The following is a 17,821-nucleotide window of genomic DNA, read 5'->3' as shown; positions in this document are numbered from 1 at the left end:
AAAAAAAAAAAAAAAAAAAAAAAAAAGCATACGTATAGACTAATCTGATTAAAGAAAAGGCAAAGTTATGTGACAAAGCAATAAGAAAGTGAAAGACCTAATGCAGGATAATTTAATGCTAGCAAAGGATGGTTTGACAATTTTAGAAAGAGATTTGGCATAAAAAATGTCAAGATAACAGGATAAATGATTTCTTTTGACCTAGAAACAGCAGATGAGTTCCCAGATGCCGTTAAGAAAAAGATACCCGCCTGAACAGATTTTTGGTGTTTTGTTTTTGAGACAGCATCTTGCTCTGTTGCCCAGGCTGTATCCTTGCCCTCCTGAGCTCAAGTGATCCTTCCACTGCAGCCTTCAGAGTAGCTGGGACTACAGGCATGCACCACCATGCTGAGCTAATTTTTAATTTTTTGTAGAGATGAGGTCTCACTATGTTGCCCAGGTGGGTCTCGAACCCCTGACCTCAGGCAGTCCTCCTACTTCGGCCTCCCAAAATGTTGGGATTATAGGTGTGAGCGGCCTTGTCTGGACCTGAACAAGTTTTTAATGCAGATGAAAGTGCCTAATTCTGGTGAAAAAAAGCCACTAAGGTCATTTATTAGTAAAGAAGAGAAGCCAGCACTCGAATTTAAGGCAGGAAAGCTAACTACTGTTTTGTGCAAATGCAGACTATTTTGTGATACACCCTACTTATAAAGCTGCTAACCTCCAAACCTCGAAGGGAAAAAGAAACACCAGCTGCCAGTCTTTTGGTTATACAACAAAAAGACCTGGACAGTGAGAACCCTTTTTCTGGATTGGTTCCATCAGTGTTCTGTTCTGAAGTCAGGAAGTACTTTGCCAGTAAGGGACTACCTTTTTTTTCCTTGAGATAGAGTCTCATTTTATCACCCAGGCTGGAGTGCAGTGGTACGATCTCGGCTCATTGCAACCTCTGCCTCCTGGGTTCAAGTGATTCTTCTGCCTTAACCTCCCAAGTAGCTGGGATTACAGGGACACACCACCATGTACAGCTAATTTTTGTGTTTTTAAAACAGACATGGTTTCCCCATGTTGGCCAGGCTGGTCTTGAACTCCTGCCTTCAAGTGATCCCTCCGCCTTGGCCTCCCAAAGTGCTAGGATGACAGGAGGATTACAGGAGTGAGCCGCTGTGCCTGGCCTAGCAGAATGCCTTTTAAGGTTCTTTTGATATTGGATGATGCCTGTGGTCACTGAGAACCTCTGGAGTTCAGCACTGAAAGCATCAAAGTGGTCTGCTTACCCCTAAATACAACATCTCTAATTTAGCCTATCACGAGGTCATAAGGACCTTTAAAGCTCATTACTCATGGTACTCTATGGAAGAGAATCTGGATAGAACATCATGAAAGTCTGGAAGTATTACACCACTGAAGATGCCATTGTTGATATAGAAAAAATTGTGAAAGCTGTCAAACCCAAAACAGTAAATTCCTGCTGGAGAAAACTCTGTCCCAATACTGTACATGACTTACGGGATTTACAACAAAACCAACCAATCAAGGAAATTATGAAGTAGATTGGATATGGCATAAAAGGCAGTCATGATGGTGAAGAGTTTCGAGATAGAGATAGTGGAGAAATCCAAGAGCTAATAAATACCACATGAGAGGAATTAACAGAAGACAACTTCATGGAGATGAGTGCTTCTGAACCAGTGCCAGATTATGAGGAAGAAGACATAGAAGAAACAAATGTGCTGGAAAACAAATTCACATGTAACAGTTTGGCAGAAGGCTTCTGATTATTCAAGAATGCTTTTGACTTCTTTTATAACATGGGGCCTTCTATGATACCAGCACTGAAACTAAAGCAAACAGTGGTAGGATTGGTACTATGTAGATAAACATTCGTACAGAAATGAAAAAACGAAGGAGTCAGAAATTATGATGTATATCTGTAAGGTTAGATACAGTATGCCTGTCTCTCCTGCCTCCCCTTCTACCTCCTTCACTCTCCTGCTTCTGCCACCTCTGAGACAGTAAGACCAACCTCTCCTCTTCCTCCTCAGCCTACTCAATATGAAGATGATGAGTATGAAGACCTTTATGATGATCCACTTCCACTTAATAAGTAGTTAATAAATATATTTTATCTTCTTTGTGATTTACTTAAAAACATTTTCTTTTTTTCTAATCAGAAGAGAGCTGGAGTAATTAACTTTTTCTTTAGGCCGGGCGCGGTGGCTCAAGCCTGTAATCCCAGCACTTTGGGAGGCCGAGGCGGGTGGATCATGAGGTCAAGAGATCAAGACCATCCTGGTCAACACGGTGAAACCCCGTCTCTACTAAAAATACAAAAAATTAGCTGGGCATGGTGGCGCGTGCCTGTAATCCCAGCTACTCAGGAGGCTGAGGCAGGAGAATTGCCTGAACCCAGGAGGCGGAGGTTGCGGTGAGCCGAGATCGCGCCATTGCACTCCAGCCTGAGTAACGTGAGTGAAACTCCGTCTCAAAAAAACAAAACAAAACAAAACAAACAAAAAAAAACGTTTTCTTTAGCTTACTTTAGGAATATGGTATATAACTTAGATAACATACAAAATTAAGTGTTAACTGACTTTATGTTTTTGGTAAGGCTTCTGGTCATCAGTATGCTATTAGTGGTTAAGTTGTTCAGGAGTCAAAAGTTATATGTGGGCCGGGCATGGTGACTCACACCTGTACTCCCAGCATCTTGAGTGGCTGAGGTGGGAGGATTGCTTGAGTTCAAGCAGGAGTTCAAGACAGCTTGGACAATATAGCAAGACCTCATGTCTACTGAAAAATTTAAAAATCATCCAGACATAGTGACATGTGCCTGTGCCTGTAATTTCAGCTACTTGGGAGTTTGAGGTGGGAGGATTGTTTGAGCCCAGGAGATAGAGACTACAGTGAGCTGTGATCGCACCACTGCACTCCAGCCTGGGTAACAGGACGAGAGTCTCTCTCAATGAATGAATGAATTATTGAATGAATATGTTAATTTTCTCCTCTGTTGGGGGTTGGTGCCCCAACTCCCTGTTGTTTCAGAGTCAACCAAACAATAAAGAACAATTTTACGTTTATGGGATTTTTGACTAAGTAATACAACATATGATAACCATTTAAAAATCACAATGAACTGAAAATTCAATCTATAACATTTAAGTGTACTAAGTTTTCTTTGGTTTGTTTTTGGTATTTTAAAGATTTTATCTTTTAGAACAGTTTTAGGTTCACAGCAAAATTGAGAGGAAGATACAGAGATTTTCCATATGCTCTCTGCTCCTACGTATTGTAGCCATTCCCATAGTATACCAAGTTTTAGGTTAAATAATAACTTGATTCTTAGTTTTCTTTTAATATAGTATTGAAACTGTTTTTCAGATTCTTAGTCTTAGATATTTTACATGTGATTTATTAATACTTGGCTTATAAATAAAACTATGAATCTTTAATGTGTGGCTTTAAAATATGTATTGTGAATTACTTTGTAAAATTGATAAGCAAATTACATTTCTTGATGAGGTTTTGAGTTGTATTTTTTAAAAATACAATTGTATGTTTGTCTTCTGTACATGAGATTTATTGCTTTATCTGGCTTTTTTGATCTTTCATGGTATTTTCCTCCCTAGTTTGATCTGCTTGATAAAAGCCAAGCACCCAAGATCCAAGTTAAGTTTTTGTTGAATATACTTTGTGTTCTTTTTTATTATTGTTAGCTACTGAAAATGACACCTTCAAAAAATGTTTTTAGGTCTCCATGAATTTGATGGCTTGAAGGATCCTGAAGTAAATGAATTTCGAAGGAAAATGCGCAAATTCAGCGAGGAAAAGATCCTGTCACTTGTGGGATTATCTTGGATGGACTGGCTAAAACAAACATATCCACCAGAGCATGAACCATCCATCCCTGAAAACTTAGAAGATAAACTTTATGGAGGAAAGCTCATTGTAGCTGTTCATTTTGAAAACTCCCAGGTAGGATTAATTTTTTTTTCTTCTTTTCTTTTCTTTTTTTTTTAATTGCTACCGCAAGTGTTTTATTTGGTAAGGATTATATTTTTTTAAGAAATATTTTGTAATAAATTTCTCATTTTTACCTGAATGCAGCTTCAGTTTTAGAAGTGTCTCTCGCTTACCTAGCAAACACTGTTATAAAGAACAATTTTAGATTTAAGATGGACATGTATTTAGGATTATGTATAATAGTCTAAAGCGATACTCTTTGCACCTTTTTTTTTTTTTTTTTGATGCAGTGGAATGGTGATTTAGAATGGGATTGGTAAACTAGACTGTTTAATTGGTTTTTACAGTTTTAAAGGGACGTTTAAAAAAGAAAAATACCTCAAAGACTTGTAAAGGAATGTTTAAAAGAAGAAGAAAAAAGATTATAACAGAGACCACTATGATGTATGTTTGTTTGCCAAACCTGGTCCTTTACAGAACAAGTTTGCCAACTGCTGGTCTAGATAGTGTTCCTTATTGCAAATATTTTCTTCTCATGTGATTTTTCCCCCCATCTATAGAAATGAAAGGCCTAGCCGGGCGCGGTGGCTCAAGCCTGTAATCCTAGCACTTTGGGAGGCCGAGGCGGGTGGATCACGAGGTCAAGAGATTGAGACCATCCTGGTCAACATGGTGAAACCCTGTCTCTACTAAAAATACAAAACATTAGCTGGGCATGGTGGTGCGTGCCTGTAATCCCAGCTACTCAGGAAGTTGAGGCAGGAGAATTGCCTGAACCCAGGAGGCGGAGGTTGCGGTGAGCCGAGATTGCGCCATTGCACTCCAGCCTGGGTAACAAGAGTGAAACTCCGTCTCAAAAAAAAAAAAAAAAAAGATATGAAAGGCCTAATCAAAATGGTCTCTTTGTTTCCATATTCTTAAATTTGCTTTCTGTGAATTAATTAATGATATGGAAGTAGGCATGATAATAGAGTCCATATACAGCCCATCCATTGCTGAATGTTCATAGCACTTATACAAACGAGATGATGCTGTTGCTGTTGTAGCAAATATAGTCATTCTAGCATCTAGGATCTGCCATTAGATTAAGGTAGAAACGCAAGGATTTTTTTAAGACAAGTCTCACTCTTGCCCAGGGTGGAGTACAATGGCTCGATCTCAGCTCACTGCAACCTCCGTCCTCCCAGGCTCAAACAATTCTCCTGCCTCAGCCTCCTTAATAGCTGGGATTCCAGGTACACATCACCACACCTGGCTAATTTTTGTATTTTTAGTAGAGACAGGGTTTCGCCATGTTGGCCAGGCTGGTCTCGAACTCCTGACCTCAGATGTTCTACCCATCTCAGCCTCCCAAAGTGCAGGGATTACAGGCATGAGCTACCATGCCTGCTGGATGTTTTGTTTAGTTCTTGAATTACTGTGATAACCAGAGTAATGACAACAACCAGTTACGCAGGGTAAGTGCTGAACGACTTAGCAGTCATTCTGTGTTGAGCGCTTAATCCTGCATAATTCCTGGTACAGTATATTTTTCATATATTCTCCACTTCCCTCAACAACCCTACAAAGTGTTGTTGTCTTTACCCCATTTCATGGTGAAGAAGCTGAAAGGAAGAGAAGTTTAGTGTTTTGTGCCATCCTCATAGCTGGTCAGTGGTAGAGCCAGGATTTCATCCAGGTGTCTCTGGTTTTACCCAATTTTGCCTCCTTTTAGACAACATGTTAATAAGTATTTGTTAAGACAGATATGAAAATAAGAGTCTACCTTCAGGAATTTTCTCTAGACAGGAAAGTTTATCTAGGGAAAAGCACCATTTGTCATTATATCCTGAGATACGTTGAATCTAAAGTTCAATTTAAGTCAGGATTTGAGTATCATTAAAATGTCAGGGTCAAATTTACAATACTGTTTAAGGATTTCTGCATGGTCAGGAGAGGTAGAATAGGGCAGTTTAGTGTTGAAAGGTGATGAGAATTTAACTTGAGAACACTGGGTTGGCCAGGTGAAGTGGCACACACCTGTAATTCCAGTACTTTAGGAGGCTGAACAGGGAGGATCTCTTGAACCCGGTAGTTCGAGACCAAGTTGGGCAACATGAGGGAACCCCATATGTACAAAAATTAGCTGGGCATGGTGCTGCACATCTGTAGTCCCAGCTACCCAGGAGGCTGAGGTGGGAGGATTGCTTGATCCCAGAAGGCAGAGGTTGCAGTGAGCCAAGCTTGCACCACTGCACTTCAGCCTGGGCAACAGTGATAAACAATATTTCATGAAGTCATTGAAAGTGATGTTGAACAACTGCTTGAAATACAGGAAAACCGTTGGGATATAAGATCATTGGTGTCTTGTTGGGAGGTGAGATCGGGGAGGAAAGAGGAGACTTCTGAAAATGATTCCCAGCGTCCTAGCCTGAGTTCTTTGATGTGTGTGGCACCATCTTAGTCTGTTTGGGCTGCGCTGCTGTAACAGAGTACCATGCACTGGATGGCTTGTAAACAACATAAATTTATTTCTCACAATTCTAGGGTTTTTTTCGTTTTGTTTTGTTCTGAGACAGAGTCTTGCTTTGTCGTCCATGCTTCAGTGCAGTGGCATGATCTAGGCTCACTGAAACCACCTCTTTTCAGGTTCAATGGATTCCCCTGACTCAGCCTCTGAGTAGCTGAGACTATAGGTAGGGGCCACCACGCCCAGCTAATTTTTTGTATTTTTAGTAGAGGCAGGATTTCACCATGTTCATCAGGCTAGTCTTGAACTCCTGAGCTCAAGTGATCCACCCGCCTCAGCCTCCCAGGGTGCTGGAATTACAGGTGTGAGCCACTGTGCCTGGCCTGTTTCTCACAATTCTGGAAGGTGGGAAGTGCAAGATCAAGGCACCAGTTCATTCCGTGTCTTATAAGGGATTGCTTTCTGGTGCATACATAACTGTCTTTTTGCCATGTCCTTACATGGCAGAAGAGGAGAGGAAGCTCTCTTGGGTCTCTCTCTTTTTTTTTTTTTTGAGACAAGTCTCGCTCTTGTTGCCCAGGCTGGAGTGCAATGGCACGATCTCAGCTCACCACAAGCCTGTGCCACCACGCCCAGCCAATTTTGTATTTTTAGTAGAGAGGAGGTTTCTCCATGTTGGTCAGGCTGGTCTTGAACTTCCAACCCCAAGTGATCCACCTGCGTCAGCCTCCCAAAGTGCTGGGATTACAGGCGTGAGCTACCACACCCGGCCTGGGGTCTCTTTAAAAAAGGGCACTAATCTCATTCATGAGGGCCCTGCTCTCATGACTCAGTCACATCCGAAAGTTTTCGCTTCCAAATATCATCACATTAGAGGTTAGTTTTCTGTATATTGATTTGTAGGGGGAGACAGAAACATTCAGTCTATAGCAGGCATCAACTCATAAAAAACACAGCCAAACAGGTAGAATACTGGAAAAAGTAGATGTGAAATAGTAAGTTTAGGTTTTAAAGTTTGAATCTGGCGTTACATCTTTAGTATATGATCATATAATGGGAAATTACCTTGCTAGATTATGAAAGGATTCAGGTGTTATCTGTCCCATTCAGTCTTATGATGAACAGATTTGGTAATGCTATATCAATTCTAAACTATATCTTCATTTTTCATTGATTAGAATTTCTATATGTTTCTATTTACATGTTTCCAAAATTGGACATAATTACTAATTTATGGTTTAATTAGTATAAGGTATGGCTCTCTTCTTACCAGTGAGAAATGTGTAAATTAAAAAAATATATATACAAAATATAACTACAGGTTGTGTGACTTTTTAAAGAAGGATGTTCATTGGAAAATGCCTGATGCTAACCTTTAGTTAAATATTAATCTTACCTGTGGAAACTGTGCACTATGAATACAGTAAGATGACTTGCAAATGATCAGAAATCTTTATATTTCAGTAAACTTGTCTACATTCTAAATATATGTCCATATAAAATTTGTTAAGAATGTACCGATAGAAATGTTAATGTACATTTGTGCATACTATTACATGATGTTTATAATAGTGATTTTTTCAGCATAAATATAACATTTACTTTTTTCCCCACCTCCTTCCCCCTTTAGGATGTGTTTAGCTTTCAAGTATCTCCTAATATGAATCCTATAAAAGTAAATGAATTGGCAATCCAAAAACGTTTGACTATTCATGGGAAGGAAGATGAAATTAGCCCCTATGATTATGTGTTGCAAGTCAGCGGGAGAGTAGAATATGTTTTTGGTGATCATCCACTAATTCAGTTCCAGGTATGTATATTATCTATGAATTTACCAGAGAAGTTCACAGGTATATATATATTTGTTATTTCTGATTTAAAAAATGTGTACCCATAGTGGAACAGTTGGAATAAAAAGAAAATTGTACAGTATTGACTAATAAATATTCATAATAGTACTTACCTCTGAGATAATCATTGTTAACATTTTGGCATGTTTTTGTCACTTTCCTTTGCAGTTACATATGTATTTTAACATAATGATGGTATGCACAAATGTGTGTATGTACATGTTTGTATTCTTTCTTTCTTTTTTTTTTTTTTGGAGACAGAGTGTTGCTCTGTCGTCTAGGCGGGAGTGCAGTGACACAAAGTTTTGGCTCTCTGCAACCTGTATTTCCCAGGTTCAAGTGATTCTCATGACTCAGCCACTGAGTAGCTGGGATTACAGGTGTGTGCCATGATGCCCAGCTGCTTTTTGTGTTTTTAATGGAGACAGGGGTTTCACCATTTTGGCCAGGCTGGTCTCCAACTCCTGGCTTCAAGTGATCTGCCCACTTTGGCCTTTCCTAGTGTGAGATTTCAGGCATGAGCCACTGTGCCCAGCGCATTCAGCTGTTTTGATTGTTTTAGTTAGTTTTATAATTATTGTCTTATATCATTATGAATTTTTGACACTGTTTGTTAATAGATGCTTATTATTTTGTTATATGATATAAATGTGAAATATTCTGGGACTTGTTAATCAGTTTAAAAATTGGTTAAATGGTCATCCATTGAATTGTATAAAAACTTATTTGTGATTATTCATTAGCTAAGTAATGGAAAACTTTTCAATTTTAGTCTGAAATATTTGTGCATGGAATTTCCCATTCCCTTTTTTTTGTTACTTCCATGTATGGCAAGAATTTTGTAGGCATTAGGTTTGACCATTCTCAAAAGCCTTTCTTAATCATTTGGATATTTATTTTTATTTAATTAAGAATTATTTGAGAATAGTTTTGTACAGTACTGAATTGCCCCAGATTATTTTTGGAGTAGAGTGTAGTTTAAATATGCTATGGTGCAGTGCAGCACCCATCCCTCTATAAGGTATACTGTTTAAAGACGAGGTCCTTGGCTTTGCCTTCAAATAACATGAAGATGTTTTTGTTGAAATATCTTGAAGACTGAAAAATAGTCATTATGTAAGGCATATTATTATAAGTGCCCAGTTAGAGGTTAGTAGTTACAGAATTTTAGGAAAATCTTGTCGTTTTGTGATATTATTGTTATTTAAACGAGGGATATAGGCATGCCAAATATAAAGTGATGTGTTTTTGAGAACATGGAGCTATAATTTATTAGTAGGTAATGTGATGTTACACATCTTCCCACGTTTCTGGTATGGCCCTTAATTTTTGTGATTTAGTACATACAAGGTCTAGGAGCAGGCCTATAGTCCCAGGTACTCCAGAGGGTGCAGTGGGAGGATCAGTTGAGTCCAGGAGGTCGAGGTTGCAGTCAGCTGTGATCATGTCACTGCACTCCAGCCTGGGCAACAGAGTGAGACCCTGTCTCAAAAAAAAAAAAAAATTATATTCTTGTTATGCAGCTGTGGTTTAAGACATACTTTCACGGTGCATTTGATATGGTGTTGTTCAGCTTAATTTTATTCTATTGATTTAGGTGTTGGCTTGAAAATCAATACCTTCCTTTTTCTTGCCCCTATAGTATATCCGGAACTGTGTAATGAACAGGACGCTGCCCCATTTTATACTTGTGGAATGCTGCAAGATCAAGAAAATGTATGAACAGGAAATGATTGCCATAGAGGCTGCCATAAATAGAAATTCATCTAATCTTCCTCTTCCATTACCACCAAAGAAAACACGAATTATTTATGTAAGTTTTATTTCTGAACCTTTAGCAACCCCAAAAGGCATGTGATTGTGTTAGTTTACATAAGTTTCACACGTATTTCCTTTGCTCACTTCTCTTGTGAAACGAATGCATATTTGCCAGAAATCTATCATTTATTTAAAAATTATCTTTGTAGATATTATTTTTACTCAAGGCGCAATTAAATGTAAATATGCCATTTATATTTTTGGTGTTTTTTTTTCTGCTAAAGAAAAATGCCATCAAATTTTGATTTAAATACAGGAGATTTTGATTTAAATACAGGACTTCAGTGAGTAATTGGAGACATTCTAGTAGAAAAGTTAGATGTGCAGAAATAATTGAATTAACCAGTATATTTCATTTCTATCAGCTTAACCATGATAGTGTTTTTGGTGTAATTTACCTGCTTTCTTAATACTGAATTATTTTAGTATTAAACATATGTGAAGGGCACTATTTTTTTTTGAGAATGTAATATATTTGTATAAAGCAAATCTTAAGCTTGTCTTTATTTGAACAGTTAACACTTTTTAGTCAGTTACTCAGTCATCACAAATGGTATATTTAACTGCTCCTTGCTGATGTTATTTCTGCATTAATATAAATGTTCAACTTAATTTATACAAAGCTTTTATTACTATTTGTTAATGCTTTTAATTTAGTGATATCTCTTAGCATTAGTGGAATGCTGCGTATGTTTTGCCATGAAAGCCAAGTGTTAGGAGTTATAATATTTAATTTAGTATATATGACTTTCAGTTGTTACTTCAGAGCTCTATTTTCATAATTTTGCCAACAGACATTAGAACTGATGACAATTTCATTGCTAGCGTAGAATATTCATTTCTTTCATTAAAATAATTTGTATCTTTTTATTCTTTTACAGCATGTTTGGGAAAATAACAACCCTTTCCAAATTATCTTGGTTAAGGGAAATAAACTTAACACAGAGGAAACTGTAAAAGTGAGTACCCACTAAGATTTGGATTTGCTATCTGCTCCAGTGTTTGAATGACTCACTGATATGCTCAAGAATGTCACATTGGAGTTTGAATTTTACCCATATTGATCAATTACATGATACAGAATATGGTAATTTATTATTAAGACTATTAAGAATTTTTATTTAAAAATTTTGTTTAAAAATTCAACAACTTTTGAATTGTTAGGGATCTACTGGAAAGATTGAGATTATTTTTCCAGTATATGTTACATATTTCTTCTGTATATTATATAGAAGAAATATATAATATAGATGGGTGAGACTCTGAAGAAAGTTGAGAGAAATAATTCAAAGGTACAGGATAGAGGTATCTTGGTTGAATAATTCTAGAGGTTTACTGTATAACATGAAGACTATAGTTAATAATATTGTATACAGTAAATTTGCTAGAAAAGTAGATTTTAGGCACTCTTACCACTCCTCATTGAAAAAAGCAAAGGTAACTGTGTGTGATGATGGATATGTTAATTATATTTCAGCAAGTGATATTTAAGCCACAGCTATAAATCACATGTTTTTCTGCAAGCTTACTCTCCTCTCTCAGCTTTACCTAGAGCTGCATTGAACCCCTCCTTCAGTCTTTTTTTTTTTCCCCCATTTTAAACTTGCTGAGCACAGAGAACATCTAATACCATTTCCTGGAAGAAAATAGATTATTACGTTACGGACCACAAGTTGTTAGCACATGGGGATTTATTGCTCAGTCCCACACAGTATAAAGCATTTATTTTCCCTATTTTGCTGGGTAGGAAATTAGGTGAATAATTTGTGTGATCCAAGAAAGAAATTTGATTTGTTTGAAATGTTTGTTGCTGTGAAGATATATTCAGGAGCCTCTTGCCAAAAAGTACCAATGACTTGCTTTTGTACATGGGCATTAAAGATTTTGGGGGAGAATAGAAGGGTGGTTACTACCTTTGGTTGTTAGACAAGTGGGTGAGGCTGTGAAGAAAGTTGAGAGAAGTAATTCAAAGGTAATTATCTCAATTGAATAATTCTGGAGCCCTAATATACAACATGAAGACTACAGTTAATAATAATGTATACAGGAAATTTGCCAGGAGAGTAGATTTTAGGTACTCTTCAAAAAAGAAAGGTAACTATGTCTGGTAATGGGTGTGTTAATTTACTTGACTGTGTAGTAAGCACTTCACTCTATATTAAAACATCATGTTGTATACCTTAAATATATACAATTTTAGAAGAAGATTCTTTGAGTAGCTGTCATTAAAATAAAGGCTTTGCTTTAATATTTTCAGCTAGATTTTTCTTTTTAATGATTGTGTTTATGGCCAATTAACCTCTATTTTCTATTTTAGTGATAATCCTGTTTTTATCTTTTAATTTAAAATTTTCAATTGCAAAAGTATAACATGACTAATTTTTGCAACAAATAAAAAAATGCAAACAGGCTGGATGTGGTGGCTCACACCTGTAGTCCTAGCACTGGGAGGCCAAGGTGGGCAGATCACTTGAGTCCAGGAGTTTGAGACCAGCCTAGGCAACATAGTAAAACCCCAACTCTACAAAAAATACAAAACTTAGCTGGATGTGTTGTCATATACTTGTAGTCCCAGCTATGAGGAAGGCTGAGGTGGTAGGATCGCTGGAGCCTGGGAAGTCGAGGCTGCCCTGAACTGAGATTGTGCCTCTGTATTCCACCCCGGTGACAGAGTGAGACCTAGTGTTCCCTCCCTGCCAAAAAAAAAGGAAGGAGAAGAAGTGCAAACATGATTAAGAAAAAAGGTGTACTGGTGTCTACTTACCATCATAAGGGATTCAAAGTTAACAAGCTTTGTGAATGTTTATATATATAAATCTATGATATGGGAATTAAATGGGTTTTGGTTGTGTTTATTTCTGTGATTTGTCAATTGGTTTGTTGACAAAAGGGATGATACTATATACATTGTTCTATAACTTGATTTATTCACTTTATAATACATGTTGGACAGTCCTCTGGATTAGTAAACAGACTTCCTTCAGGTTTGTTTGTTTGTTTTTAACAAAATTTATTTAGAGACATTGTATTGCTATGTCACCCTTTGTAGTGCAGTGGCATGATCATAGCTCACTCCTGGTCTCAAGTGATCCTCCTACCTCAGCCTCCCAAGTAGCTAGGACTGCAGGTATACACCATCACTTATAGCAAATTTTTATTTTTATTTTTAGTTTTATAGAGATGGGATCTTGCTTTGTTGCCAAGGCTTGTCTTGAACTCTTGGCCTCAAGGAATTCTCTTGCTTTGGCCTTTCTAAGCACTGGGATATAGGCACAAGCCACCATGACAGACCAGGGTTTCATTTTTAAAGGCAAAAATCACATGGAGTCAAATCTACCCTCAAGTTTTATGGAATATTTTATATATATATAGTTTTATTTAGTAATTTGTATGTATAGTTATAGAATCTACGTAGTAACAAATGGGAATTTCTATTTGTTCTTCTAATTTGCCAGTTTATCATATTTGTCTTCTATAGATAATTTATTAGTTCTTTAATTTTTTTATGGTTGATATTTCTCTGCAGCCCTTTATTTAATTTCTTCCTAAAGAACATCCAAGAAGCCTTCATTCATGCTTTATTTTTTTCAAGCATTATGCATTATTCCTTTGTCAGTGGTCAGAAACTTAATAAAGTCATTGACATTTTATGTCCATGTTTGCCACTTCTGTCAGCTATCAAGCTTGATTGATTCTACTGTTTGCAGTTGTTATGTTCATAGAGAGAATTAATGGCCTTAATGCCAGTAGTATTTAATGTATGTACCTCACTCCACCCTACCTAGCACTGTAGTTCTCTTTTTCTTTCTTTCTTTCTTTTTTTTTTTTTTGAGACAGAGCCTCACTTTGTTGCTCAGGCTGGAGTGCAGTGGCGCGATCTTGGCTTGCTGCAGCCTCCGCCTCATGGGTTCAAGTGATTCTTCTGCCTCAGCCTCCGAGCAGCTGGGTCTTCAGGCATGTGCCACCACACCCGGCTGAGTTTTGTATTTTTAGTAGAGATGGGGTTTTACCATATTGACTAGGCTGGTCCCGATCTCCTGACCTTGTAATCCACCTGCGTCAGCCTCCCAAAGTGCTGGAATTACAGGCATGAGCCACTGCGCCCGGCCTATAGTTCTTTTTTTCTTTCTTCTGCCCAGCAGGATTATGTAGTTGAATTTGAGTACATTAAATGTAATTAGACATAATCTTCCTGTCGATATACCTTGTTACATAGGTTAGGAGCTCCAGTAGAATGTTAAAGCGAAATCTGAAGAAAGGTGGCTGTTTTACATCTTTCTTTTGAAATCTTTTTCTTTCCTTCATGCACTGGCTAAGACTCCCAGTACAATTTTAAATAGAAGTGATAAGAGTAAATTCATTACCCCGGGTTCTCCAGAGAAACAGAGCCAATAGGATATAATATGTATATCTATATCTGTATATCACATATAAATAAGCAAAAATTATAAAAGATTTGTTATAAGAAATTGATATACATGATTATGGAGGTGGGCACCTGGAGACCCAAGAGAGCCAGTGGTTGCATTCCAGTCTGAATCTGAAAGCCTGAGAACCAGGAATGTCAGTGGTGTAGTTCATATCTGAAAGCTGGTAGGCTTGACACCCAGGAAGAGCTGATGTTTCATTTAAGAGTCCCAAGTCAGGAAAAAAAGCCAATGTCCCAGCTAGAAGACAGCCAAGCAAGAAGAATTCTCTGTTACTTGGAGAGAGTCAGTCTTTATCTTCAGGTATTCTGCCAATTGAATGAGGCTAGCCCACATTAGGGAGGGCAGTCTGCTTTACCCAGTCTACTGATTGAAATGTCAATCACATCCAAAATCACCCAGAATAATGTTTGAGCAAATATCTCATTAGTAACACCCAGAAAAATGTTTGACCAAATATCAGGGCACCCTGTGACCTAATCAAGTTGACACATAAAATTAACTATTATAGTAGACTCCCCCCAGACACAGTCTCACTCTGTCGCCCAGACTGGAGTGCCGTGGCGCAATCTTGGCCCACTGCAACCTCCACCTCCTGGGTTCAAGTGATTCTTATGCCTCAGTGTCCCGAGTAGCTGGGATTACAGGCATCTGCCACCACACCCAGCTAATTTTTGTATTTTTAGTAGAGATGGGGTTTCACTGTGTTGGCCAGGCTGGTCTCGAACTCCTGACCTCAGGTGATCCACCCGACTTAGGCCTCCCAAAGTGCTAGGATTACAGGATTGAGCTACTGCACCTGGCCTGACATACCGATTTTGTTCTTAATCTTAAAGGACAGCATTCATTCAGTCTTTCAACTTTAAATATAATATTAAATTGTAGTTTTTTTCATAGATGCCCCTTATTCATAGGTGCCCCTTGTTTAAAAAATTTCTTTTCTTCCTAGTTTGCTGAAAAGTTTTATCCTTTCAGAAAAAGTTGATTACTTTTTCTGCATTTTTTGAGATGATCATTTGATTTGTATATTTTAATCCATTGGTTTTCAAAAGTTGAAACCAACCTTCATATTCTGAAATAGTGTCCACTCGGTCAACATGTGTTAGCTCTTTAATACATTATTAAATTTGATTTTTTAATATTTTGTTGTGGGTTTTATTGCCTGTGCTCATAAGGAAAATTGAGGAATATTGGTGTGTACTTGACTTGTAATGTCTTTCTTTGATTTTGGTATTAGGATAATGTTGGTCTTATAATGAGTTGAGAAGCCTTCCCCTGCTTTATTTTCTGAACAAGTTTACATGGGATTGGTATTATTTCTTCCTTAAATATTTGATAGAACTTACTCCATGCCATCTGAGCCTTGAGTTTTCTTTGTGGGAAGGTTTTTAATTAGAAATTTAATTTAGGGCCAGGCACAGTGTCTCATGCCTGTAATCCCAGCACTTTGGGGAAGCCAAGGCTGGTAGATAACATGAGGCCAGGAGTTGGAGACCAGCCTGACCAATGTGGTGAAAGCCCGTCTCTACTAAAAATACAAAATTAACTGGGTGTGGTGGCAAATTCCTGTAATCCCAGTTTACTGGGAGGCTGAGGCAGGAGGATCACTTGAACCTGGGAGGCGGAGGTTGCAGTGAGCTGAGGTCGTGCCATTGCACTCCAGCCTGGGCAACAGGAGTGAAACTCTGTCTCAAAAAAGAAAAAAAGAAATTCAGAATTTATTTAAAGGATACATAGGTAGATTTTCTGTTTCTTTGTGTCAGTTTTGGTAATTTTTATCTTTCAGAGAATTTGTTTTGTTATTATTTATTGGCATAAAGTTCGTAATAGCCTCTTATATTAGTTTTCTGTTGCTGGTAACAAAAATACCGTAAACTTAGCAGCTTAAAACAGCATTTGCTTATTAGCTTAGCAGGCATGGAGTAGCTAGGTTCTGCTTATGTAGTCTTACAAAGCTGAAATGTAGGTGTTAGTTTGGCTGCACTCCTTTTTGAAGACTCTGAAAGAATTTGCTTCCAGACTGATTCAAGTTGTTGGCCCAGTTCTGTTGCATGTGATTGTAGGTCTGAGGTCTCCAATTCCCTGCAGGCTGTTGACTGGGGTCTTCTCTCTGCAACTAGAGGCAGCTCTCAGATCCTTGCCCTGTGACTTTCTCTAACTTTTGAATCTGGAGGATTTCTCACACATCAAATTTCTCATGCTTTGACTCTTGCTAGGAATTGCTGAGTCTCTCTTAAGCATTCAGCCAGAAAGTCAGGCTCACTGAGGTTATCTGCCCTCCTTAAAGCTGACAATGTCATATAGTACAACCTAATCACAGGCATCTAATCCATCGTATTTGCAGTCTGAGAGATCATACAGGACACATGACTCTGTATGAGGTCTATAACGAAAATCTCATGTTCAGGGTTGACTTATCACTGTGCCTGCCTGGTACTTGAACGTCTTCCATCTCTGTGGGAGTGCTTGGAATTCTGTAGCATATAGCGTCCTGGTCAATCGTTCCTTGGCCTTGTGGGACTTTTTGATTTTTGTATTTTTTAAAGGCAGAGTCTTGCTCTGTCATGCAGTTTGGAGTGCAGTGGCATAAACGGCTCACTGCAGCCTTGACTTCCTGGGCTCAAGAGACTCTCCTGCCTTAGACTCCTGTGTAGCTGGGATTACAGGCATGCACCACTACACCCAGCTATTTTTTTTTTTTCTTTTTTAACTTTTTGTAGAGACCAGATTTCACTGTGTTGTCCAGGTTGGTCTTGAACTCCTGGGCTCAAGTGATCCTTCTGCCTCAGCCTCCCAAAGTGCTGGGATTTCAGGCATGAGCCACTGGGCCTGACTATCCTTGTGATGTTTTCATCTTTCATGTATACATCTTAATTAATACTCAGCAGAAGCCTGAACTCAGTGTTGCCTAAAATCCACAAGGTGGCATTATTTATAACTATTTATAGCTCTGGTAGGAAAGGGGTCTTCTAACTTTCAGAGAAAGTATGAATTGCATGCTGGGCTCATAAGGTGATCCAACCCACCTTGGCTCCTAGCACTCCCAAGGTGATCCAACCCACCTTGGCTCCCAGCACTTTGGGAGGCCAAGGTGGTTTGGATCACCTGAGATCAGGAGTTCAAGATCAGCCTGGCCAACATGGTGAAAACCCATCTCTACTAAAAACACATAAAAAATTAGCCAGATGTGGTGGGGGGCTCCTGTAAGCCCAACTACTCTACTCGGAAGGCTGAGGCAGGAGAATTGCTTGAAGCCAGAAGTTGGAGGTTGCAGTGAGCCGAGATTGTGCCACTGTACTACAGCCTGGGCAAAAGAGTGAGACCCTGTC

At 38.4% G+C, this 17,821-nt stretch overlaps 1 protein-coding gene across 4 annotated transcripts in view; it reads left to right on the top strand.

Moving 5' to 3' along the window:
• PIK3CB (phosphatidylinositol-4,5-bisphosphate 3-kinase catalytic subunit beta) overlaps positions 1-17,821 on the top strand; it is a 182,873-nt gene that overhangs the window by 83,310 nt on the left and 81,742 nt on the right. For all 4 annotated transcript variants that reach the window (XM_017523692.2, XM_017523694.2, XM_017523693.2 and 1 more), the window contains 4 exons: positions 3,737-3,960; positions 8,028-8,207; positions 9,890-10,060; positions 10,947-11,024. In XM_017523692.2, coding sequence (XP_017379181.1) covers positions 3,737-3,960; positions 8,028-8,207; positions 9,890-10,060; positions 10,947-11,024 — 653 coding nt within the window. The remainder of the gene's footprint in view (positions 1-3,736; positions 3,961-8,027; positions 8,208-9,889; positions 10,061-10,946; positions 11,025-17,821) is intronic.

This window comes from Cebus imitator, unplaced genomic scaffold (genome assembly GCF_001604975.1).
Source record: "Cebus imitator isolate Cc_AM_T3 unplaced genomic scaffold, Cebus_imitator-1.0 Scaffold30, whole genome shotgun sequence".
Lineage (NCBI taxonomy): Eukaryota > Metazoa > Chordata > Mammalia > Primates > Cebidae > Cebus > Cebus imitator.
This window is presented reverse-complemented; position numbering and strand designations above follow the sequence as displayed.